This window comes from Aulonocara sp. 'chitande type north' Nkhata Bay, linkage group LG16 (genome assembly GCF_057382095.1).
Source record: "Aulonocara sp. 'chitande type north' Nkhata Bay isolate Kocher_YH1m ecotype deep benthic linkage group LG16, A_spYH_male_GT1.1, whole genome shotgun sequence".
In the NCBI taxonomy this organism is placed as follows: Eukaryota; Metazoa; Chordata; class Actinopteri; order Cichliformes; family Cichlidae; genus Aulonocara; species Aulonocara sp. 'chitande type north' Nkhata Bay.
This window is the reverse complement of record NC_141359.1, coordinates 14,876,678-14,903,785: the sequence shown is the minus strand read 5'-3', so window position 1 is coordinate 14,903,785 and position 27,108 is coordinate 14,876,678. Positions and strand designations below refer to the sequence as shown.

The window sequence follows — 27,108 nt, the reverse complement described above, 5'->3', positions numbered from 1 at the left end:
AATCCTTCTCTCTTATTCCAGGACTATCCTTCTCTGGCGCTTCTCGGGGAGAAACTGGCAGAAAACAACATCTTCCTCAACTTTGCTGTGACAAAAAGGCTGTACGTGATCTACAAGGTACTCTGAATGTTTGTCTATACAAGCTAAAGATCACACATTCTAACAGTATTTAAAATCTTAAACCATCAGTGGTGCCTCCTGTTTTTTTTTCCCCAAAGAATTTTACTGCACTCATCCCAGGGACCACAGTAGAAATCCTTGATCAGGATTCCAAGAATGTCATCCAGCTGATTATCGCAGCCTACAATGTGAGTAATGCAAATCTGTGCAGCTGAGCATCTGCTTTCCCGCTGGTGGGAGTGAGAAACCATAAACCATACCGTAAAAAAACCATAAGCAACGTAATTTGTGTGTTACCGATACGTACGTATACTTAAAGGTAGCCGTGTTACAGGCGCTGTTCGAGGGGGAAAAAGCTTTTGCAGTATGTATTTTTGTATGTTACCATAACGTTTATGTTACCATGTTTATGTTACCTTACGGATTAAATTAAACGTTAAAAATCCTCACGTGTAATGTTTCTGTGTAAATATCTCATATTACAAGTGAAACGCATACGGCTTAAAATCCGGTGCGGCCTGTACAAGTACAAAATTGATTTTCTTTCTAAAATTAGAGCATGCGGCTTTTAATCAGGTGTGCTCTGTATTCCGGGATTTATGGTACTTCCATGCTTTAAACGCTGCATGGTCGTACTCTCTCCCCCACTCCATCTTATCCATTGTTGATCTGCACACATCTGTTACCATGGACATCACACGCACTTGCGTCATTGTCATTAGACACTCTCACGAACAAAATCACGGTTTAGTAACGCAGTGTGTTTCGGAAAAGTAACAGTAATCCAATTACTTTTTTTGCAATAGTAATCCCTTACTTTACTCGTTACTTGAAAAAAGTAGTTGGATGATCCTTTGCTGCCCATCTCTGCTTATATGTTTAATACTTTCCTCTAGTCTTTGAATTATTTTTTGTGAATTACGTGACAGTTCAGTCTCCCCTCTCCTCTAATGAAAGTTAGTCAGCCTTAGATCTACATCAAGTGTCGAGTAAGCAGCGACCTCTGAGGCAGACGAGTGAAACCAACCTAAATTGCAGAAAGTTGTAGTTCCTTTAGTGGCAGAAAGTTGTGTCAAATGCACACTTGACATGCTCAGTGTGTAGAAGCAATGCTGAATGAAGCGCTTTTAACTCGGGGCCTGTTAACATTCCAGCTGCCACGTTATATCCACCTCTGAGGTTTGATCGATGGACGGGCTTTTCCAAGCACCGTGAGGTTCCTCCTCAGGTCTGACTGAGGGACAAAGCTGCTTCATGCTGTGATTGTGTTAAGGGTGATGAAAGTGCAAGTGTGCGAGAAAGAGAGAAAGCGAAGGGTCGAATGAAGTCATGCTTATCCATGTGCACCAAAGAACTCTCCTGATTTGTTCCTGGCACTTTTGCATTGCAGCGCTGAATGAACAACTGCAAACTGAGCAGGCAGCTGTGGTATTTCTTGTCCCCACACAAGCCACCTGCATCCATGCACAGCACTTGATGTTGTGGTGAGATTGGCTATAAAACAGTGTCTAACCAGAGAAATGCTTTCCTCCTGTTTCACTCGGTTTTCCACTTAGATGCTCAACTACTGTTAAAAGTGCAAAAAGTCCTGCTGTTGATGGCGTATTTTACTTGACCTTAAACGTTTCTGTTTTAAACCCTGGGTTTATTACCACATATGACTGAACTCTCCTGGCTGTGTTCTCCTTAGAACATCCGTTCTAAAGTAGAACTGTCAGTGTGGGACCACCCAGAGGACCTCAGCCTTTCCTTCACTGCCACCTGTCAGGATGGAAACCCACTGCCAGGCCTCAGGAAGTGTGCTGACCTGAAGATAGGAGACACTGTGAGTTCTTCTCCACGCTTACCTCATGTTATAAATGTTTCATGTGTCCTGCTGGCCCAGAAAACGTCTGAGTGCTCGCTCACACGCTTTTATTCTCTTGGATTATGAAATTCAGTCTGTGATTTTTAAGAGTTTAAAGAGAGAAGCGATTGCTTTTTCTCCATTGGATGCCTGTTTTTGAAGATTTCCCAATGTGTAGATGTTACTTGGGCAGAGCTGCACAGTTACAACAATAACGCAAATCATTCAGACATTTCAAGTCTTTTTATTTTTTCCATCTATGGGAACCAAAAAAACTGCAAAGCCCTTAGTCTTATTTTGAAGGTGAAGTTGCAGATAAGTGTTTCACCACTTGCTTGCTGTTGTGTCGGCCCTTCACAATTCAGCCAGGTCTTTAGATCAGTGTACATACTGAGTGGTGCTCTGAATATAGCGGATTGTCAAACAAATGAAGGTTTTGATTTAGATCTCTGAGCTGCTTTTGCTCTATCTGAATTTGTTTTTTGTTTGTTTGTTTGTTTGGTTTTTAAAGCATCTCTGCTGCTGTTGGGCGTAAACATCTAGAAGTTGCGGTCACATGATTGGGTGTACATATCATGGCACACCTAATCTATATCTTTCAGTCTAGGCACAGGCACAAACTCACGACTCACATCCTGTTTTCATTTTTGTTTTATTCTGGAAGTTCAGTCGGGAAGTGCCGATTACTATCTCAGCTGGGAAAGTGATGTTTACAGCACCAAAATTACTTGAAAGCAAATGACAAAAGTAGGGAGGAGGAGAGTTTAAACAGCGATGTTATTGACATTGATTGTGCATATCATATGGCAAATGAACTTTAACCTCCTAGGACCTGGCGTCAGCATATGTGGACATCACATTTTGGGTTGTCTAGACTACAATACAAAATTTTGCTCTACAAGGGCCTGATATCTCTTACGAGGACATTATCCTGCCACTGTTCTATTGAAATTTTAAACAAATGTCCTCATATGTAGATATCAGACCCTTGTAGAGCAAAATCAGGTAAAAAGATAATTTTTACATTCATCTGGTCCCAGTCAGACCAAATAGCAAAGAGAAATTAAAAATGCATGCCATGAAAGAGTTCGGGTCTTGGGAGGTTAATATCGTCCACATGAAAAAACTGGAAGAATGTCCATATTTGTGCACAAACGTGATTCCTAATCTGTGGAGCTTGTAGCAAAAGGCAGGATAGATGGAAACAGTGTTTGAGAATGTAAGACATTGCACAAAAAAATAATGATTTTCGAAGTATTTAAAGTTGCTGGTGTCAGAGTATTATAGAGAGAGACACATCAGTCAGTCCTGAACTGAAATCAATGGGAGAGTTCAGCAACGGCAAAGATGGAGGTTCAAGAGGGGAAAAAGCTTGCAAAACATATTTTAGGGTCAAAGTTAATAAACTTTATATTTCTTATTTTTTTTGTTTTGTTCAGTTTTGACTGGTATTTATCTGCATGGACAGGTAAATGGACTGATTCTTATACAGCACGCCACATTCACACAAGCACTATCTTCTATGCTTTTCTTTTCTTTTTTCAAAGTGCTTTCTAACTAACCCATTCACACACTCTCATACTCCAATGGATGCAAGGATATTTGGCATGCAGACTAGGTGGAGCCAGGGATTGAACCACCAGATCAGTAGATGACCTGCTCTCGCTCCTGAGCTACAGCATGTAGTTAACTGTCCCGAGCCACTTAAAATGACTGAGTACTGTTATTTTTGTTGAAAGTAGGTCATAGCCCAATTTAAGATTTTCCAAAATAAAATCGACAAACCGCAAACAACTACATTAAAAATGCCATCTACGAAAGTATACTTCTTTTCAGCACACTTCAGCTTAATGTGACACAGTTCACAAAGTTAAACACAACCTAAAAAAAGTCCCTGACTGCTTCTGCCAGGGATCGAATTATGTGCAGCAACATGCAGCTCTGATGGAATGGAAAACATTCATTTTGGTTCATGTATTGGAAAAGGTCACTGCTGGCAAATTTGTTTGTTTGTTTGTTTGTTGAAGTATATCATTTCCAGTGTGTGGTATAGTATCTAGGAGGCTGTCTAGGATCGTGTGCATGTTTTGGTTCTTAATGGTTTTTGGTACTCAGCCTGAAACAAAATAGTGGATGTTATGTTAAGGTTTCAAGTGCCAGTATTGTATTTTTATGTTTTTTGTCAATTAAAAAATCGAATTCTTTTCAAAATAGAGGACCCAGTCACCCTAAAATCATCATATTTAATACTTGATGGGTCATACTTGCACTGAGTTCCTGCCTGAATGCGTTCAGCCAGAGGCAGCATCTGCACACTCTTTGCGTCCTACCTGGTAGTTCCTTCTCAGGTTCCACTGCAGACGTCTTAACACCTACGGCCTCTGCCTTTAGTTTAAACTTCAGCAGGTGCACTGCAGTTCAGTTAGTGATATCAGGTGATTGTTGACGGTTACTTGCTGAAATAATAATAAATCTGAGTACACAGCAATGCCAAGTTATGGCAAACGTATTCTATTCTGGCCAAAGTGATATTAATAATTCCTGTCAACACCTAAGCAAACAAGAAAACGCACAGTGGGACCCTCTTGGGGTGACTTCCTGTGAGTTGGAATTGAGACTGGATTCAGTTCACAGTGGATATAGCTGTGGGAAACACATTATGGTTCATCCCCGTCTCTATCCTGTGTTCAGACCAACAGTAGTACTGAAACAAAAACCCAGCTCACCAGTCCCTTACTCAAACTGGACTTTCTGGATTTTCTTCCTACCTGCTAGTAGTACCTGCTGCAGCATGCCCTGTAGCAGGTACTAGACTGAAAAGTTTGTTAAGATTGAGAAGTTTTATTTTTAGTCTTAACTCATCTTAAAGTTAAGACTTTCAGCAATTTTAAGATTATTTAATATAAAAAGAAGATATTATATTGATAAATATACAAAGAATAGAGTGTAATTAAATCTTCCAACAAACTCATGCATACTCATAAATCAATGCCTTTGAGCACTGGTTTGTGGAAACTGCAAACAGTTTCCCTATATATTTATATTATTATATATATTTAAATACAGTGGCAGGGAAGGTTTTTATATAGAGCTTTTATACTCGCACTCAGTGCCCTCAGACATGCTCATATATTCCCAACAATGTCATGATTACCTGCAGATTAAACATGCAACTGTTGGTTTCTGGACAGCTGACAAGAACCAGCTAAACAACAATAACAGCTGGTTATAAGTTTACATTAAGCTTGCTAATGTTAGGCTCAAGGGTCTTTCCCTCAGTTAAACAGTTTGATTACGTTCTCACGTCGCACAGGAGTTTATTCACCAAGTATCAGAGTACAATGTCAGATCCACTTCAAGCTGCTACCCTTCATCTCCTTTCACTGCAAAGGACAAAAGACATGAGCAGGCCTGGCTTGAAATTCCAGTGATTTATTGCTATATTTTTTGCATTTTTTTAGCTGGTGTATGTTTAACCTTTATAGTCTATGAGAGGTTGTCTCTTATGTTAAGCACTTTGGTATACCGCTGGTTTTTAAATGTGCTCTATAAATAAAGATTGTTGTTGTTGTTGTTGAGCAGTCCTTCTGGGTTAGCTGAAACTTAGCTATCTGGTTATGCCAACCTCAATACTTCATTGTGTTAGTCCACGAACCAGTTTGTGACATTATAGTATTTACATCCATCTTTTATTCTGAGTTAACCAAGGTGAGTTTTTTTTTGTATGTTTGGTGACAACATACAGAGTAATTTTAATGGACTTACACTTTAACATTTTGTGTTACTTATGTGTTTTTCACAGCCTTGCCTTTAGCAGTTGGGGGGTCTTTTCAGGTGACAGGTGGTTACAGTACATCTTAATTGTTTTGAGTTTTGCACTGGGCTCTTCGTGGCAGTCACTTTGTATTCTGTACAGGCCTCAATTGAGATCTGAATCTTTTGAAAATGTTAGCGAGGGGTAGTTTGATACATGCGTCACACAGCGAGACTTCAGCAGGGTAGAATGCTTCTCTGAAAACCCCCTGTGCTCTTCTCTTGGCCACTTTATTTTCCTGGGAAAGTTTTGGGATGGGAATGAGCAGTTTAGGGTCATTGTGTCAGGGAAAAAAAAAACTCAAAACAGTGAATGTAAGGGAGCTCTTGGGTGATGGGGCTTGCTCATGTCTTTTGTCCTTTGCAGTGAAAGGAGATGAAGGGTAGCAGCTTATTCTGCTTGGGGCTACGTTTCCCAGTCTTTACTGAGGGAATGGGCCATTGCAGTGCCCAGGTGTCAGTCACTGGGACCCTGTGAGTCTGTGACGGAGCTTGTCGTCGCATCTCAATGACTTTGCACAAAAGTAGGCATGAGGAGGCCTGTGAAACTGCACAGCATGAAAGAGCGAAGCTGGCAGCAGGAGAAATGCTAGCTGGAGTATAGTTAAAGGAGCATGGTTTTCACTGTTTCATTCACACAACTGCAGGACTGAAAGGGCTCATGCATATGAATGAAAGTCTGTGCTAACATACCACGGGTTTTCCAAATGAGGCAGAAGCATTTGAACCTGGTTATGTGTGGTTTTGTTTGACCATAACCACTGTTTTTATCCAACTTAACTGAATTCAGGCAGTCATAAGAATTCCATCATCAAAACAGAGCTATCCACAGCAACGCTGCTGTGTTTTTCTGCCAGGAAGAAATTCTTGGTGAAACTGTTGGATACAATTTTGTCACTTCCCCATTCTGACTCCCTGCATCTCTCCTTGAATTGGATTAAACGATCAACTACATAGTTTTCTCAGTGAGCTCGGTCTTTCTGCACCCATCTCTCCTAAAGTGCCCTACTACGACTTCCTCTCACATTTTTGCCCATTTCCGTTTCAGCTTCATAGTTCTCCTAACAAGCCACATGACTGGGTGAACTGGCCTCCTCGCGACTCACATTTACAGTAAATTTAATTGTGTTCCTCATTAACTTGTTAATGTTAGAGTAGAGGGGCTTTTTGGGCAACATGTGATGTATTCTCTTCCTGTATGCTGGACTAATGTGACAAGCGTTCCTCTGGTGCATTCCCCAATGGTACTGCGTCATATCGTCTTTTTTATCAAGCATCATAAACAAGTGAAGGAACACACAGAACTGGCTATGTAGCTATCTGTAGCAGATGTCACTAATGTCATCCTTTTTCGTTCAACATCATGATACTACCAAAACTAACGTTTGCCAACTCTGGACAGAATCTAGTTTGCTGCCTCTAATATGAAGAGCTGTTTTCACTTGTTTCTTTCTACACTAATTATTTGCTCGCTAAAACGCAACATAATACTAAATAATAATAAAAAGTGTACATTTAAAAAACAAAACAAAACCAAAACTGTATGGTTATCACATACATTGGTTGCCTCTGTAAATGGTTTATGCCTTCATAACAACTCTATGAAGAGTCTGTTTTGTTTTTTCATCACATCCATTTGGAATTTGTTGATGTTTAAAGCTTTAGGCCTTGGGCAAGATGCTAACCCAAAGATTAGCTTGTAGCTTATTATACAGACGAGATGAGAAACTTTACATTGATTGCAAGTTTACATAGCCCTGGACTGCTTGATTTGTGGTTGCTAAAGATGGTTGTACCCCCCCCCAAGCCTCATCCCTTCACACCAAAACAACACCAACAACCACCACCATCATGTCTCAGTTTCTCTAGCACATATGCAACAGGATAGGTCTCAGGATGAGATGATCCAACTTATTGAGTCATGATACTAATATCATGATACAGATTTGTCCCTTTTGAGGAAGAGGAATCATTCTTTCGAGGCAACATCAAGCGTGACATCATCTCACTTGACCACAGTTTGCTCAAAGCTGCTGCAAGCAAACAGCACTTGCTGGTGTAGCATGCCTTGAATGCCTCCCTAAGTCTCCCAACCGCTTTGCTCCCCCCATGCCTGACAGAGCAAAGGATTGGTGCATTTCTCTTTGTGCGAGACATCAAATTTTCAGGTGCTTCTAGTTAGAGCTTTGAAGCAGAAAATGTTGCATCCCCTCTGGTCAGTTTTCATCTTAAAAACAAAATAGTTAAGAATTTCCAACCCTCTTCTCTCTTTGCCAGCTGCGTGCACTTCAGACTCACTAATCTCTTAGCCTATCAGTGTAAAAGTCAGCAGGGTGTGTTTATCAGATATGGATGTGAACACCTGCCAATTACTGTTGAACTCTGGCTGTTTAAGTCTGTGAAGGTTCTCAGTTATCCAGGTCATCGTAGTCAAAGGAGCTTGCAAAGAAAAGCGTCTGGACTTCTTTAAGTTACTTGAAGACGTAGGTTTATATCTTGGACTCTCCACCATTTGACCTTAGAACTGAAGAAGCTTCTCGGATGAGAGGTGAAACGTCTTCAAGTAACTTAAAGAAGTCCAGACTCTTTTCTTTGCAAGCTCCTCTGGCTGTTTAACTTCATAACTTTTGTTTTTATTTCTGCTCCACAGAACTCAAGGACAGAGCCAAACCACTGGAACACGTATCACTGTCCACTTTGTGCTTCTCTTTATGAGACTCTGTCATACACTTGTACAGTCTCTGGATCATTTAAGTCCAAAAAAACTCTTGTCAACAGGACAATTTTAATCGCAGAGAAAATTGAACTTTACACTGAGCCGACTGTCAGGAGAGTGCCAGAAAAACAGACTTATGTTTGATGATAAAGGCATGCCTGGGGTTTGGTTTCTCTTGTCATAACTTCCTTCCTCAGAGCAATCAAATGGGTGTAGATCTCCTGTCCCAGTTTCTCTGCAACTGAGCTATGTAAATTAGTCTCTGGAGTGAAACAAGCCCACTGATGTAAATGTGACACCACGGGGTCATGTGCTGGCTGGCTGGCAACTCACTGTGTTTGATGCAGGGTGGGATCAGGTCATTTGGGAGTAAGGAAACAAAAGCTGAGCAGAGATATCAGAGATAAATAAGGCCTCATGAGGCTGCTACTTTTTAAAAAAAGCACATTTGACCATTTGAACCTGACATGAACTTCCAGCGAGTGAACAGGAGGTCAGTTTGTCAGTATTGGTATCTTTCCTTTCTGAGAACATCACTCTGTTTTTTAAGGTCTCGTTCAACGTCAGTGTGGAGGCGAGGAGCTGTCCTCCCCGTGGGACTGACCGCAGATTCACAATCAAGCCGGTGGGCTTTAAAGACCGCCTGGAAGTGGCCGTGGATTACGAGTGTGACTGCGGCTGCAGCCGGAATGCACAAAACAATAGCGTCATCTGCAGCTCCATAGGTATAACTTTAACAATTCATATTTATTTACTACTTTTAAATCTTCATTTATAATCTTCATTTATGATCATGTAAGAGTTTTCATGTTTTTTTTGTTTTTTTTCCCGAACTTCCAAGAAGAATAACTGCTCATCTTTTCTTCCCCTTACTCCACTTGGAAATTTGACTGATAGTGTTGTTTACTGTAAACTAAAGTGTACAGGCCAACATATTCGTGCTGCAGGAAACTAAAGCTTGAAGGAACATGTGGGAATCAGTCCAAAATGACATGACCCCTTTTTACATTCAGTCCTGCCTTTTCTTTAGTTAGATTAAAAAACACGAAATGCAGAGAAACCACTGCTGCGCTGCTTTCTGAAACACTGTTAGGAGGTTAAAGCCATTCATCCAAATGGCTCTCAAACTTAATCTGGCATACATCTTACAGAACTGCCTGCTCCAACCCGTATAATCTGCAGAACAACACAAAAAATAGGTGAGAAGGTGAGAAATGTTCAACATTTCAATCACAAGCATGAGGCAAATAAAGTTTATTTGAATGTGCTAACTTCTGTCATTAGCCAATCAAACTGGGCTATGAAAATCCAGAGAATGAAGCAGTTTTTTGAAAAGCTTGTTATTAATTTTAAAAACAATTATTACGGTCCCCATTAGATGCAGCAATTCTTCCTGAAGTCTCAAATCTTTGCAACTGAAGGTGAGTTGAGGATTTTGGAGAACACAGTTACAGTGGCTAGCTTGGCCAAACCAGATTTGGCTAGCCTGGTTTATACACATTGTGAGTTGTCATTAGCATGTTTGGGAGTAACTGGTTATTGTTATGACAGTTACACCAGTAAAGATGGTCCCAGATGTCAGGCATGTCAGGTGTTAAAACACAGGGACCAATTGGTTGTTTCTGATATATTGTTTGCTTTATGCTAATGCCTGTAAGCTAACAAAGAACATCAATGGAAATCTAAGCGAACATTCAAATGTGACAAAATAATTCCTCAGTATAACTTAAAAGTAGACCCTTTAAGCTCATTTCCAGCTCCATATTTTTAGTAGCTTTGCATTCACTAATATAAGTAATACCTAAGATATCTTGTTCTGTTCATTCTTTTTCTGAAACAAGCTGTTTTAGCTTTTAAACTTTCCTTTAATTTTAACCTTTCTCTGATTAGCAGTAGCTCCTCGCACACAGTGCATTTCAACAGCAGGTCGGTGGCGCTTCTGCTCTCACAGCCAAAGCCGTGTGCCTGAGATGACCATGGGGTACACCATTAAAAACTTCTGCTCTCACTGACCTTATACAGAGCAAGAGTAGAAAAGAACTCGGAGTCTCAGTGTGTGGAGCCGTCTTAGCTTTTGGTTGTACATATGCTGACCTCATTATTTGAATCTGACTATGTTTAATATGAGCAGTCATGACTGTAACTGTGTGTGTGTGTGTAACAGAAATGAAGGAAAAGTGAAGTTAAAGAAACCTTTTCCTTGCAGGTACTTATAACTGTGGGACTTGCCAATGTGAGCCCGGCTACCTGGGTGCCCGCTGTGAATGCCAGGAGGGTGAGACAAGCAACATGTTTCTCAGCGCCTGCCGGGAATCCGAGGGCAAACAGATCTGCAGTGGACGAGGCGAGTGCAGCTGCAACCAGTGCCTGTGCTATGAATCGGAGTTCGGAAAGATCTACGGCAGCTTCTGCGAGTGCGACGACTTCTCCTGTGCTCGACACAAAGGCATCCTCTGCTCAGGTAGGAAGACCTCCGACATATTCCTTCGAGGATCGTGCTTGCAGGGTGATGTTAGGGTAATTCTTGTATGTGATTCTGTGGAGTTTCTGTACTTGTCATGAAGGAGTAGTTTGAGCTAAAGCTGGCGAGAGACCACACCTCAGAGGGCACTGAACAGGAACACATCAAGACTCTTTAGATCTGAGATGCTTGTTGTGGGTTGGGTAATCCACATTAACAATAGTGAGTCACGTCCCATGCCTGCTCTGGGTGTGTCTTGGTGATTTGACCTTGTCCTGACCGCATTGAAACCAACCCAGCTTTTCTGGGTAAACTCAAACAGTCACCTGCAGAGCTGCTCTCTTTACTCACCAAACTAGATCAAAGGAGCAGCTGCAAAAGTAATGGGTCTAATGTTCATCTCCTGTTTTCTTTGCCGTCTGCCTCTGGGGGCATGTCTGTTGAAAAGATTCAGTACATGTTTTCTGTTGGTGTGGAAAAAGGAAACCAATGCGTGCAACAAAACAGCAGTTCCTGTAGTAGCCACATAAGAAAAGAGGACCAGTGGTCCTCTGGTAGGTGTCCAAGGGGTAAAGAGTTAAATGTGGTATCCAGAAACCAATGCACTGTGACATCATTTAGTTGCAATCAAATCTTAGCTAAGTATTCAGACTATATAAGAAAGATCTCTTGTCCTCTCATTGACTGTCCCAGCTGTAATCTGATGCCCAGAGAGAACCAAGACTTGGTATGAAAATCCAGGTTTGGCTCAGGGTGTATCTGCCGTTGTGTTCCCAAAACACTCGGTCCAAGACTTTGAGTTCTGATGTGAGACCTCCTGGCTGAAGGAGACCCACTGGCTCATCCCCAAGCCAACGGCTGTTCCTGTGAAACCACAGAGAGCGCTTTGTGCCAGTGGGGCCGGCTTTGGCGCGATCCTGTTACACAATGCCTGCCTCTATTTGTCTACAGTCAGTAGAAACAGAAGTCTTTCGTTCAGTCAGTGGCGAGGCTGGACACGCTCAATACACAGATGCATAATGGCTGTTTGTTTGTACTGATCGTCCATAAGCAGTCATTAAATGTTAACAGTCCACTACCTTCTGTCCCTCTCCTCCTCTCTCCTGCCTTTCTCCCTGTGTTAAACTGTAATGAGGTCCTAATGATTCTAAACAGGACACCTCCTCCATGCTTTGCTCCTTGCACTCCTCTAAATGTGTCAGTTAATTATTGTGGACCTTGTGTAAGACACAAGAATTACAATAATAATAACAATGTTAATATAACACCATTAGGTGACCACTGGAATACTGCTAAGGGGTGCTTTGAGCCCCTCAGCTCTTGTTTCACTGAGATTCATCACAGAGAGTGAGCTGCTCAGTCTGACACCTGGGAAAATCAGGCTGATAGCTCATTTTTTCTGTGGATGCTCATATCAAAGTTTTTGACCATTTTGAATAATGAAGTCAGTTTATTTAAAAGTAATCTCTGTGAGTCTAAAGCTCAGGCTTCAGACTGCTTTAAATACTCAATTTCAGAACGTTTTGCCTCTGTGTGATGTCACTGACAAGTGGAAGGTCTTCAAGGTCTTCTTAGACACACAGCTCTGGTCGTGAGCACAGAAGACCCATCCACTTGCTGTACAAACTTTGTTTGTAAGGGACAGCCATTCAGAAGAAATCTGGCTCCAGTGAAGGGTGAAGGGAGCTGAAACGGTTTGTTTCGGAGAAGATTAGTTGAATGGCTTCAGTGAGACCCGGTACAAGATTAAAAAAATATTTATTTGGAACAGTTATTCCTGCAAGTGAGGCTGCAAGAAAATTTGCATATTAGATCCACATTTGAGAGAGCTGGAGCTATCAGCGAGTTAATCTGACATGTAGTTTGAAGAATGTGGTGATAGAGGTTTGATTTCAGTTGATATAACTTGCGATGTTTATTAGATTATTGCTGCTCTGCAGTGTGGAGGCTATAATCCCGACCGGTCTATCTTATAGTCAGCCTGTGTTCTTGGTTACCATCAGTATTTAACTTCAGTCAAAGGCAACCAGATTGTGTTTGTGGCGTCTTATTCACTATATTGCTGTAAAGTTTTTATCACTTATTGATTTTACAGTTGTGCTGTTGGGCTATGTCAGCATGTGAATGTTGGGATTGAAATATTGACCAGACAAGTGTGTTAATGTTGCTGTCATTGCAGCCATGCTGATGAAGCCACTAACATCACGTCAAGTGGCTTCGTCAGCAGGTTAAAGTGGCAGCTCTCTCTCACTCAGACATGCTCGACAGTGAAACGTCCCTGGGTAAGAGTCACACCCACAGAGCTGCTTCCACTTTAGTATTATGATGGCTGATTCTCCAGAGACCTGCAGTCAGCACTTCCGTGTTACTTTGTACTGTCAGTATGTTTCCTTGATCTTTATACAAAATAATCCAGTTCGTTAAAGAAGAAATGTGTCAAGCTGGATTACATCCTCTGCAAAAGCAAAACTGCAGTAGTGCTGGACATGTGTGAGATTTTGAGATGAGCCAAGTTTAAATCTGAACACGTTTACTCCAGGAAATGATAAAACATTGTTAACGATTTGTTTAGGAATGTAATAGGAAATATGGCCTGGTGACCCAGTGTCGACACAATCAATGGTAATCATGCTCTGGACTGTTTTTAACCACCATTTTTTTCCAGTGAAACAAAGTTTTCAGTTAATACCAGTGGTTTGGTCACTCTTGGAAAGCTGCTGCTAATCCTCTCACAGCTGAACGTGAGGACACAGAATCGGGCTGCACTGTACATCCAGCTGGAGTTCACACCTGCTGGGCAGACCGGCTGTTTGGTTGAGCTGTAATTGTGTGTTGTGTGGGCGTGTATGTGCTGTGGTGGCACGAGGCAGTCAAAACCACTGGAACAGTGACATCATTCTACATCCTAGAGCGCCTGTGCTGCTCCGCCTCTGTTCCAAGGTAACAGGGATTCATGAAGACTTGGTCGTCCTCCTGCCCCTCTGACCCACATCTCCTCTGCCGACTCTGCAGCTGGTTCTAAATAATGATCTCAGCACTCAGCAGGCTGCAGGAGCCAGAAATAGCGTGGGTCTTTTTTCCAGACTTGGACAGGCCATCTTTTACCTCATAAATAAAAGCGTGCATACACACCATGTGTATTCACTCGGAGGACTGTGTCTCCTTATGGAGTAAACGGAAACATGTGTGTTTATTCACTCTCGTGCAGAGCATTACTGGAACTGTGCTTGAATATAGAAAACAGTTCTCTTCAGCCTTAATTGGTCTATTTGTTTTGTCACAGAGCCGTTTGGTTAAAAGCAAGAGATTGACTTTTCTTTGTGCTGCGCTGAAAACAGACCAGTTTGACACAATAGGACTGCAAGTGTGATTGATGTTGTCCCAGCTGCAGAAAATACATGTTGAAACGGCTCTAACAGTCCTGGAACACCTTGCTAAAATATGCACAGTTGCCAAAAATATTTGATACTAATTACATGTTGTTGTAATAAGAAAAGCCTTGTCCCAGGTCAGCTGTGTCAAAGATAAAATCCTCAGATCCTGTTATGATATATTTTTCCTCTGATCAGTGATGGATCAGAGTAGCTCATCAAAACCAGTAGCTTGTCTCAAACACCATCTGTGGAGCAGAAGCATGCAGCTGTGGCTCTAAAACGAACTATTGGACTTATCTTCTGTCAGCTACAGTTGTGATCAGAAGTTTGTGTACTCATCATGGGCGTGGATATCACGGTAATTTTGGTCTTTTAATGATTTCTTTGAACTGTTTTTTTGTACAGATTGTACAGCACACGTCGTTAATGCCTGACAAACACAAGAACTGGACGCACATTAATTTATTTTGGATTTTCTCTAATCATTTAGATCGACTGTAACGTGTTGGCCATCTGTCATCATTCATAAATTAGATGGCAGTTATTTGCAAAATTCCATCAATCTGTCTGAGAGTGATTACAGTCGGTCTGAGTCTGACAGCTATTGTTTTGAGAGCAGTAGCTTGCCATCAGATAACCTGAGCCATCACCCTGTGATCAAAGTGTTGTTGAGGGTGTTTCATGCTCAGCCTCTGGGCAACGACTTGCAGTCAGTCTCCAACTGCCAAAGAAAAGGGAAAAAATGAGCACAATCACTGGGGAAAGATGGACTTTTCCAAATTGCAGAGAGGTTGGTGCTTTTACTTTAATGTAACTGAGCTAATGGTGAAGTTGATGACCTGAGCTTTGTATTAGAAAATGTTCTGTTCTCTCTCACTCGCTCTGTTTGTGCACATGTTTCTGCTTAAATACAGAATAGAGAAAAGGAACACTAGAATTAAATATGCTAAATACAAGTTTAGTGAGACTTTAACAACGCAACCAACATAATATAAATGTTATATGTAGTACATTGTATTCATTCATCATATTGTTTCTTCATAATGTAATGGATGATGAAGGCTTTTAAATAAGTTTTTTCATGGATAATTAACTTATATTTGTTACTAAAATGGAAAAACCGATACATTCAGTCATGTATTTAATTTCTGCCATATATTAGATATGTTTCTCCCTTTTTTATCTTTTATTTTGTAAGATTTTATTTAGAGTCCAATTCGTAATTCCTTTTGCATATTTTCAACATCATTTCAACAGCAGTGCATATGCCTTTTTATTGTGAAAGGCATAGAACGAACTGATTTCTGAATAGGCAGTGACAGTGGTATTAAAGGGACACAAGTGAATTGTGCTATTTCTTAAATTTCTTAAATTTGTAACATGTTGTGTTGCTAAATAGTTTAGTCTGTTACTGTTATTTATACTGTAGCAACTGTAACCCACATAATTTCCTTAGAGATTAATAAAGTATGCTGATTCTAATTGAAACATTTTGTTTCAGACAAAAGATGAACTGAAGTTCTGCCACCAGATAAATCAGGATTATTTTGGACATGTAATCAGAGTTTTAGTCTGTAGCTATAGCAGAGTATAAGAATGCAAATGTGGACGTGGAAGAAAAAAAAATAACAGTAGGATGACTAATATCTGTCCTGCAAAGACAGTTTAATTCAGTGGCTGTGTTTCTCATTAATGTTTTATGTGTCAGTACTTGAACATGCTGCAATTAGTGTGCCTGGTGTTCATTAAAGCTGGGCCAGCAGCCATACCACCAGTTAAAGGGTCACAAGCAACACCAGTCTCATGGCTACAAAGAAATGATTAAAAGTAATGCTACTGTACATATTTCTGACACTTTGATGTCAGTTTGAGTGTTAGCGGAATGCTAGTATCCATTCGACTATTGACTAGGAGCAACATTTTTATCATGCGCTGAATTTATGCCAACATTTGAGTTAATTCTCTGTGAACTGTTCTGTGTCTGACTGATCAAAGCTACATACCCTGCACCTGGGAACCTGCTCTCATTTCTCACACTCTGAGGTAAAACAAACACCGGACGACTCCTCCCTCTTCTTTGAGACTTGACTGAACTTGACCGCTGCAGACGAAGACCTCAGATTTCTGCTCTGAACTACTATAACACAGATGCACAGGATCACACACTCTGTGGCTGTAGCTGGAAGAACACAGCTACAGGATGGACTTATAGATTAAGTCCTTTAACCAAGTGTTGATATCCAAAATGATCTGTGTGCAATAACTAAAAGGTTATTAACTAAAAGGTAAAAAAAAAGCTTTTATTGAAGTGCAGTTTTCAGATTTATGTGCTCTTCACGTGTTAAATACTAGTCCAAAAAAACCCAGATAAAACCAGAGTAAAAGTCACTAGCAAAAATTTTCTTACGTATGACAGCACTGGATCTGTGTTATTTTTCATTTTGAGTGATCATGTGGGAAAATAACACACAAACACAGAGGAAGATTTTCCAGCTGTGTTTGGGGCTCACTCTGAAGTCTGGCAGGGGTAAAGCTAGCTCAGCCTCTTGGGTGGTTTGTCAGTTAGAGGTCACTGCTTCAGCCCCTGGGTTAATATCCTTAAGCTAAACAGCTGAGTGTGGGATGAATACAAGAAATCAGCTTGGTTGTTGCTGGGTGCATGCTGTGCCATCCACACAGTGCTGGGCAGAGGAGAAAATAACCACAGAGCAGCTTCTGAATTCAGATTTGTGTCCGGCAGATTCCAGTAACTGGAGCCTTCTGATGCTGATTAGAAGGTGATCTGTTGCTGATATGTATTCTCACACACGACAAATGAATGACAGGAGGACCTCCAGGGCTGGAGGCAGTGCTAGAGTATGCCAAGTGAAAGTAAATAAAAACAGAATGCAATGATTCTACAAAAAATACATTCACGAGTTGTGGAACAATTTCAAAATAATGTTCCTCAATATAAAAATACAACTCTGAATATCTCATCACCAACAGTACATGAGATATCAAGATTCAGAGATTTTGGAGAGAGGACAGAGCTCAATCTCCCCTGAGCTCCGGAACCTCATACGGCACTATACGTGAAATCAGCCCTGATTCTGTCATGGAAGTCAGTGCACTGACTCACACCACTTACTGTGTTATCTTCAAATCCAGCTTAAAGTTCTACCGTGCAAAGATCAGCTGAATTCAAATCTTGAAATAGTTTTTGAAGAGCCTGGGTGCTGTTGTTTTTAAATGCTGCACAGTGGCAAACATGACATGTTGCTACCATCAAATTTAAAATGTGCTAATGGGGTTTTTTTGGTTTGTTTTTGTTTTTTAAATAATGCATTTTCTCATGCATAACGGCCCAACTTTTAAAGTTCATGTAGTATTTTATTCACTGTTTAAAAGCATCACATTTTTTAGGTGTGTGTGATGAGAGATGTGTATACCTTTTCTCATGATCTTCCTACACTGGAGCCACATATACGTGACTGATAATAAGAAAAAGAAGAAGCCGGTCTGTCTTTTTCTTTCCGTGTCTATGTTGTGTCTTAGTGTGAGTAATGTTGATCGATGCAGAGTCATTCTATGACTTGCAGTCTGAGGAGAAGAAAAGTAAAGACTGTTTTCATGGTTGATAATGATTGTTGTCATCTGTGTGCTGTTATTCACATAATAATCCCAGCTACCTGTAATTGCTGCATGCTCTGATAGTTTTAGCGAGCTCTGCAACAGGCTGCATGTCTTACGTTACCTTTATTCTTCTTTTACTGGAACTCTTAAAACAGCCTCACGAAAGAGGAAGTTTGGTCTCCTAAGGTTTTTACTCCCCCACATCTCATAGAGACCAAATCCGGTTGTTCAGTGATGACGCGACGAATCCTACTTCCGGGTCTAAAGTTGTCTGCGTTTAATATGGCTTTTGTGTTGTTAACATGTTTAATGTTATGTATTTTCTTCTATTTGATCTCAAAAAGCTCCTAAAACAGTCAGTGATCCCTGTTGACCTCCCTCGGCTTTTATTACCGCTAATCATTTATTTAAGCTCAGTTTTTAAAACCTTAGGATGTAACTACAGCCCAGCCCATGCAGCAGTATATGAATGACTAACCTCGTATTGTGGATGGATTATCTCAGTTGTTCTCCTGGCTGAAGTTTGGTCCTTTTACAGCATCCTGCCATGCGATTACATTTGTTTCTGACCACCGAGAACACTCACGTTAACTTTTATCGAGTGGAAAAAAGGTTAGCTTGTTTATATTATGCTAACATAGCTGTGTCGCTAGCGGTCACGTAGCACATCATTATATACCAGCTAGCCCAACTTCAGTAACCCTACAAATGTCACTGCTGTTTAGTTTTCTGTCTTCATTTATGCTGGAAGTGATAACAGAGCTGTACGTTTTAATTTGTTTCCAAAACCCTGCAGTCAGGACATGCTATATTGTATTTAGATAGAAGCTAGCGAGCTAACTCCCTGCTAACTTCTAACTCCGTTAAATGTCATAAATTCGGTTTTCATGGATGCCTGGATGTTAAACTCAATTGTTACACCTGGTAGAGCAGAACGCTGATCATTTTATTAAAGATGAAAGACTTTAGACAGTTTTTCAACTCTCAGTAATGCCATAGTGATCGTTTGATATATGGACCTGCAGCGGAGTTTAGACCCAGACACGGCTAGTGACGTCAGACTGAACAACCGGATACTCTGTTTATTCCTGTTGATGAACTTTGCTTAGCTCAGCATACATGAGAGAGCTTGTCTTGGCCTGCACATTTTAACCCTTTACAGCCGATCGGAGCGGGCACGCTCTGTTTTGCGTAACTATTTTTAAATCCCGGTAGCTCTGCAACCACGTAAGCTAGTGCAATAATTTTTTTTGCATATGAAACTGGAGGAGTTGTACTTACATCTTATGCCATCAGCTTGTCCTAGGTCATAGTTTCCTTCCACATATAGCTTTGCAAAAACTGCATAAAAATCACTTGCAGCAACAAAAACATGATATTCCAGAAACACGCTTCGCCGATCCAATCAGCTGTTTGTAACACTTCCTACTCCATCAGTGAACTATCACATGACCGCATGACCTGCCCGAAACCGGAAGTGATGTCATTTTGCGGAAATGTAGTTTTTTTTACCATCGTACCTCATGAGCTTATACTTGTGTTTTTAAAAGTTATGTTTGATTTCATGACTTTCTGTGTCGTTTCTGGGATGCTTAGGACTCATATTCCACTGCTGGAAATAGTTTATTGTGATGCATATGCTGTTATTTTGCAAATTTGCACTATAATATTTATTTTCGTTTTTCCTGCAGTATATAAAAATTGGTGTATTTCAAAAATAAAACTATGAAGACACTTAAAATAAATTTCCTGTGGTGGGAAACTAGTTTGTGCAACTTTTTTGTATTTACAGTTTTGAGGGATAAGCCTCTTAAATTTCTCTAACTAGAAATATATGTTAAAAAAACAAAAACGATTTTCAATTTTTTGTAGTTTATTACACTTTTTTGCAATTTATGTAATTACTATGCACTTAATGCATGCATATTATTAAAATTTGGGCTATAATGGTTGTATTGATGTATAGCAACTTGAAATGCTCCCAAAAATGGCTCCACAGCATGTAAAAATATAATATAAGCTCTGGCGGACTTGGTTCTATGGTAGGTCTTAAAGGGTTAATAGCATACATATTTTAGCTGTTTGACCCGCTCACTCAAACACTCACACAAAGATACGCTAGCAACATTGTTTAAACTGCCTTTTAAATAGAAGGCATATTGACTAGAAAATGGATCCCATACTGAAGTAAAGATGTATCAGATGGTTGAATCTGAGAGAGAATAACTGTGCTCTGACAGTAGTGTGGCCTGTGACACCTGTAAAGCTCATTTTGCTGACTTAAAGTTTGACGTGTGCTTATTCTGTTGTGTTTCTAGGAGATGGATGGAAGTGTTGATACCAGTCTCTGGTGTGAGTAGTAGTGCTGTAGGCCGAGTGACTGCCTGGAGTGTGCTGTACTGTATATTGTCACAGTGATTGTGACAAGCCAGCAGCAGACATGCTGCCCAGATAAAGTGCAGTACTTGTATCCTTATTCCGTATGCACACCAAGTGTTCCTTGAATTCAATTCAATTTTATTTATACAGCAACAGTTCTGAATAACACTCACCCTATAATTTTAGAAAGAATTGCACAATCCCTTGTGAGGAAGCACTTAGTGAAAGTGTGAAGGAAAAACCCAGGCAGTCACAACCAGTTGGAGGTGAGGTGATATTGAAGAGAGCAGAGAGAGACAAGGGGAAAAACAGGGATGGATAGTCAGACTGTCAGTTGGTCGGTCTGTGCGTTGGTCTGCCACGGGAAGACGCCTGTTCTCTCAGGATAGTTTCATGTCTCCTACTATGGCGTTATTTTTGTGCCACTATTCTGAGCGCACGTAAAAAAAAATTTGAGCGGACTTAAAAAAAAAATTGCAGGTGCAAGTGTTGCATTTTGAGGAGAAATGTATTTTGAGCGAAGAAAAGCTAAATTTGAGTGAACAAAATTCATTGCTGCGTGCAAAAAATGTATTTCAGTGTTTGCTATTATCCACACACAGTAGCAGCCCATCTCGCTCAGTTTTTGCATTTGCGCTTGCTCGCAATGTGTTGCTCGCGCTCTCAACATTTCTGCCCGTGCGCGTTCAACTCTTTCTGTACACCGTTATGTTTGTGCCACAAAACCAGCCAATCACAGACTTGGATGCAAAAAGAAAAATCTGATTGGCTGTTTTGGTCTTCAATCAGCTCGAAATGACGAAATGCAATATCCCAGAATCCATTTCGTCAAGAACAACAAGACAGTGTACATCACTGTGACAACAGCATTTATTTTAGTTCAAAGGCTTTATGGTTTTTCCTGTATTACCTGGTGGTGTAGCCGGCAGATTTTTATTTTTATTTTTTTTTGTCGTCAGTTCAGCCTTATATATTATGTTTAACCCGAGTGACCAGCTGGTGGGTAACAGGCATCTCCGAAAACGTTAGAGCACTTTTGCAAATATGTGATGTCTTGATAAATCGAGCAGATATTTGAAGTTAACACAGCACCATTCTCGTATGAAAATATCTTAAAAGTTTATTTTGTGACCCATAAAGAGTAATATTTCAAACTCCGCCACTCTATGTTCCTCCGCCACTGCCTCGTTTGAGTTTTGAACGAAATGGATTCTGGGATATTGCATTTCGTCATTTCGAGCTAATTGAAGACCAAAACAGCCAATCAGATGGTTTTTTTGCATCCAAGTCTGTGTTTGGCTGGTTTTGTGGCACAAATATAACGGTGTACAGAAAGAGTAGAACGCGCACGGGCACAAATGTTGAGAGCGCGAGCAACACATTGCGGGCAAGCGCAAAAACTGAGTGAGAGGGGCTGCTAGTGTGTGTGTGTGTGTGTGTGTGTGTGTGTGTGTGTGTGTGTGTGTATGGATAATAGCAAACACTGAAATACATATTTTGCACGCAGAAATTAATTTTGTTCACTCAAATTTAGCTTTTCTTCGCTCAAAATAAATTTCTCCTCAGAATACAACAGTTTCACCTGTAAATTCTTTTTACGTGTGCTCAGAATAGTGGCACAAAAATAACGTCATATCCCACCTGCTCTTGTGTTTTGCTGCTGCAGTCACACTGCACAAGGCTGAGGTTGTCACTGTTTAGGCTTATAAATCATCAAGTACTCTTGAGTTTAACAGTTCTTTCATGTCACTGCATATGACTTAAATTCATGGAACCCACTGACAGTTTCAGCCTTTAATATTTGTTGGTCTCTGGAAGTATTTCATTCCTCCTGCTCCAAATTTCCACATATAGACAGAAGTAACTTGGTGTGTTTGATCTTTTCCTCTTATCTTGTGAGAACAGTGTGTCTCCCAGATCCTAGCCATGACAGAGGATTAAAAATGTCACTGAGGGTGTTTAAACCGTGACAGCAGTGATAAGTGATAACATGTTTTCATTTCTACTCACTGGGGACACAAACTGAAGCCTCGTCGGCACTTTTGCTGCTCACCGACTCCCTGCAGTCACTCCAGATGTTTCGCAGGACCCTCTTAGAGGATTTGTCTGCTGGTGATACTTTACAGTTTTTGTTACTGTCATGAAATCATCACTACTGCCATTTTGTGTCTGGCAGGGCGACATTTGCTGACGTGTAATTGATGTGGCTTGGTTTCAATGAACCATAAATGGGGAGAAACGTCTACCAGGCCCATCCTCTAAACAATAACCGTGTGTTCTTGTAAGCCCGTTTTAGAGTACAGTCAAAGAACCCTTGGGAATATTCCTTTCAGCACATTGAAACCTTGAACTCACAACACGAGCAGCTTCTGTTTAAAATAAGACACATTCCGAGGCCAGTCTGAGCCTGTGACTAAACAGTAATCTTATCCTACAGCCTACTGTGTCATTAAGATGAATGGTTTACAGAGATATTGTTCTCCTGTCAGAGCACTCATTTAAAGTGGTACACTCATATTTTGAGGTTCCTTCCCAGGGTCAGGGAGGTGCTGCCTTGCTGTGATGGATTTGTCTCGTCTCTGAAATGAGTGTACAGAGCACTCTGTCATTTGCTTCTTCAAATGATGTCAAACAAAAGAAGTGCCACCACAGGCATCATGTAAGATAGTTATCAACTTAAATGTTGTTATGCATAGATTGTATTTCTTTTAGTACTTTGTATTCACTGTAAGCCGAAAAAAATTGACCCAGAACTACTTTTGTGGGTCCTCTGGTTTTAGAATAAATAATACTTTAGATCAAACGTGGAAGACAGGACTACACCCAGACTGATATTTGGTCATTCAAAATCCTACATATCCAGTTTATTTTATGTGTGTTTTGTTGTTTTCGAGTGGCGTCCAGTCTGCAAACTATACAATATCAACACATGTTTGAAGGGTGTTTCTTTAGGGTCTTCTTTACTTTTTATTTTTTATTTTTCAATGATCGGCCATTAAAAATACCAATGCCAGTATACTGGCAGATAACTAGCAGAGCAGTCCTTCAAGGTCTGACACCTCCCAGCAGGATCAGGTGTTTTTTGGACAGTCACCTATCAGGTGCTGTTGGGGATAAAGGGGTAGGATCCTGCGTGGTAACGACTAGATATAGTGTAGGTGGATGAATCTTTGGGGACAGTACTATTCTGGTATCCAGCTTTGGGGATCCTGAGTGAGGAGCACTGGAAGTTCTGTGCGGAGCAGCCGTGAATCGCTGCCAGGGTTTCCACCTAAGAATGAGTGGCTGAGTCATGATTGGAGAAATTAAAGAAAAATGACTGGCACTACCTGCTCGTGGCAGTACTCATCATCACCCATCAGATCTAATTGTGGGCTCGTGGGTGATTTGAAGGTCATTTGGGAAGATGGGGAAAACCTAATGCTGGAATTTGACTGATGTTTTTGAAGGAAAGGACGTGTGTGTGGGTCACCATTTTTTTTCCAAAAATGACGAATAGGTATGTCAAACATTAACCTTCTCCTCTCTCCAGCATGCAGTTTTTAAAACTCTTCTGCGCTGTCCCCTGCAGTATCCTAAAACACTGCGCTGAACTCAGCGGTGAGCGGAGTGCATGCCGACACTGGGAACTGGGCCCAAATTACCCTCCGTTGACTGGTTGTGGCAGCTTTACCTGGTGGAGATGTTGCTGGGATATGAATGAGTTTTGTTTTTACAAAGATTTCTTACTAGCTTTTGTCTCCTTTGGCTTTCTGTGTTCGTCTTTTTTGGACAGTATCTCATCTCACAACAATAAGCGCTTCACTGGTACATATCCTCTTTAGCAGCATGCTTCTTCTGTTTTTGTTGTTTAATAAAAAGGAAGTGTCTACGTCTGTATTTAAAGTCAAGAAATAGTGCCAGAGGAGGCTATTTTTTTGACATCCTGTACTGTGCAGATTTATAGCACATGAATGGATAACATGCTTTGAAAAGATGTTTCAAACTGTGGATTTTTTGGTTCTATCTTTACTTTAATTCATATTTTTGTATCAACTTTATTTAGAACATTTGAACTCAACTATGCCAATTATGTACTGCAGGATATCCCACAGGAAATGGAGCCTCTCCAGAAGGACACTTTTTACCTCCACTTTTCTTTTCAAGGCAAAATAGCTTTCTACCACAAACATTTCCGATATTTGGTGAAGCCTTTGCACAAGACCACAATATAGATTCAGACTGCAACTGGAGACGTTGGAGGTTGCCGGCTTCGTTTTCCTTCCAAACATCACAGCCTCTGGGACACAGGCTCCTCTTTGGCCACCGCTGCAGGAAGTGACTGTTTCTCTCTCTGCAGTGGGAACCAGAGGGAGTGTTTCAGTCTTCCTCCACTCCTGCTGTAAGCTGCCACACCATATCACACATTCACTGCATTCCTGCCGAGGGTTACTGAGTTCAGTTTGTTGACCTCCAGACTAGAAAAAGAATCTTGGCTCGATGTAAAGCTGATGCTTTCCACTTAATGGGACAGCTAATTGCTGCTTGATGTTGCTGCTGCTGTCATAAACTGTTTGGTTTCATCTTCAGAGCTTATGGCATCATTTGAAGGCTTTCATTTTGAGCCAAATGTTCAAAGTGTCAGAGTATTGAGTAATTCCAGCTCACAGATCTAGAAATAATGTCCAGCTGTTCAAAAACAACTGGAACTACAACTGCAACCATCTCATGAATTGTACATCTGTGTCGAGTCCATCGTTTTCTCTCTCTCTCCTGTTTTCCACCCACAAAACACGCAGAGGGAGGGAGAGGCTGATGTGTCAAATCCTTCTTTGTACACTCTGGTTTGCACAGACATGCACAACAGTTCTCCAGATGGCCAAACAATTCACTCTGTGGACTTTTTATTTGTCTGTGATGCTTTTATTGAGAAACATTAGTTGAGCTCCCGTTTAAAGCCCAAAGCTCCTGTTGTCTGTATGATATGATGGAAGAATTATCCTTCTAAAAATACCCCAGAAGCTCATTTCCGTTTATATAATCTCCAAATATTTATTTAAGCTCGTTTACAATGTGATGTCACTCTCTCACAGCAAAAATAATATGCACAGGCCCTCACAGGCTACATGCAATGTTAGGATCTACTCTTGATCCTGTCATGCCTATAAAAGCCACCAGTCTGACAGAAGGAACTAATTATTTATTTTATTTGCTTGTTTTCAGCCTTTGTAATCCTTCCAAAGATATCCCCCTGATGTTTATACTGCATATTATATGCTCCAGTGTTATGAGAATATGTAATGCAGCGTATTGTGGTGTGAGATGATCGTATACTCCTGTTTTTGAGGATTTCTAAAGAATAATTATAGGTGCGCTTTTTTTTTTCTTTCTTACCTGTCTAATATTTTACTAAGAACTGTAATAGCATTTTTGTATAAATTCGAGTGAGTCTTAGGCCATGCTACATTAGCTTATGTCTCTGCACCACTCTGCAAGTATATCTATACAATACTAGATGGCAGTGTTATTACCATGCTATGCGGATCTGTTCAGACCTCAAACACTTTGCATTTACATAAAAGATGAACTTACGTTGTTGGTTTGCTTTGGTGAGGCTGAAGCAAAAGGCCAGAAGGAGGTGACTCACTGTTGTATAGAAATATAGGAAGACAAAACACACCTAGATGTAGACAGAAATAAGGCCCAGGTGCCAATCTGCAGCTTCCCCAGCTTTCCTGTCAGTTCACAAAAAGAGAAAAAAACTTAGATCCTTTGTAATATGCCTTCACTAACCACTGGTTAGAGCTGGACCTGAGAAATGTTGAAAAGCAGACGCTTTCGCTGATTTTACTGCAGCAGTTGACTGCAAAGATGGGTAAAATTGTGAAAATAAAGATGTATGGCAGATTTTAGGCTAGTGCATTACAGTGAGCAAGATATAGACATATGTAGTATGCGTTCATGCTTCATTCATTCATGTGGTATTCATAGTCAGTAGTGTGAAGACTAGAACACTATTCTTTCCATTTTTTGTTTTTCCTTTCCATTTTGAATTTCCTCTAATCTTCTTATGGGAATCGAGCAACATGAGGGAGTATAAGTAATAAGTATTTGACGGCCTGAGATGGTGGTAACGAAACAGAAAGCAGCCTAATGTCAGAAATGAAAAGTCTTGGATGTCTCCAGAACAACTCCTTCCTCTTCCTCATTTTAACTCATCTTGGCTGCTGTTCCAGGCTGACAGAATGTCTCGAGAAACGTCATGGAAAAGTTGCAAGCTAAAGGGGAAGGTCACAGCTCTGAAGGATCTGAACACTTTCCATGTTCCCTCCTCCGCTACAGCTGTGTTTATTGTGAGTACTGCTTAATCTCACAGCAGAGAAGAAGAAGTGAAACAACTTACCAGCTAAATCACAAGACGGAATGGCAGGATAAAGAGCATGTGCACTTGCTCCAAACATCTGGTTCAAGGCATATGGTGACGGTTAGCTGTTGTAGACTCGTGAAGTGTTGATCGCTGGTATTTTCTGCTGTCGGCACGCCAGTTCATTTCACGATTGGTGCAGTGGTTTAAAGACTGTCAGCATCTAGGAAAAGAAGCGGTGCCTAACATATGACGAAACAAAGACATCTTTAACTTGGAGTTTGGCCAATTTTAAGCTTGTTTAAGTTGAGCATGAACATCTCCTAGCATGAATTTGTCTTGTTGCATAGACTTTTATAAAAAGATCCCCACATAGCTGATCTTCTTCTTTTCTTTATTTATTTAAAGAAAAAAATTGCAGCCATGCAGTGTGATGCAGAA

At 40.7% G+C, this 27,108-nt stretch overlaps 1 protein-coding gene across 1 annotated transcript in view; it reads left to right on the top strand.

Moving 5' to 3' along the window:
- The window catches only part of itgb5 (integrin, beta 5), a 42,838-nt gene that overhangs the window by 6,095 nt on the left and 9,635 nt on the right, over positions 1-27,108 (top strand). Inside the window, exons 7-11 of the mRNA XM_086265865.1 lie at positions 22-117; positions 219-308; positions 1,811-1,945; positions 9,046-9,220; positions 10,702-10,956. Of these exons, the coding sequence (XP_086121991.1) occupies positions 22-117; positions 219-308; positions 1,811-1,945; positions 9,046-9,220; positions 10,702-10,956 (751 nt within the window). The remainder of the gene's footprint in view (positions 1-21; positions 118-218; positions 309-1,810; positions 1,946-9,045; positions 9,221-10,701; positions 10,957-27,108) is intronic.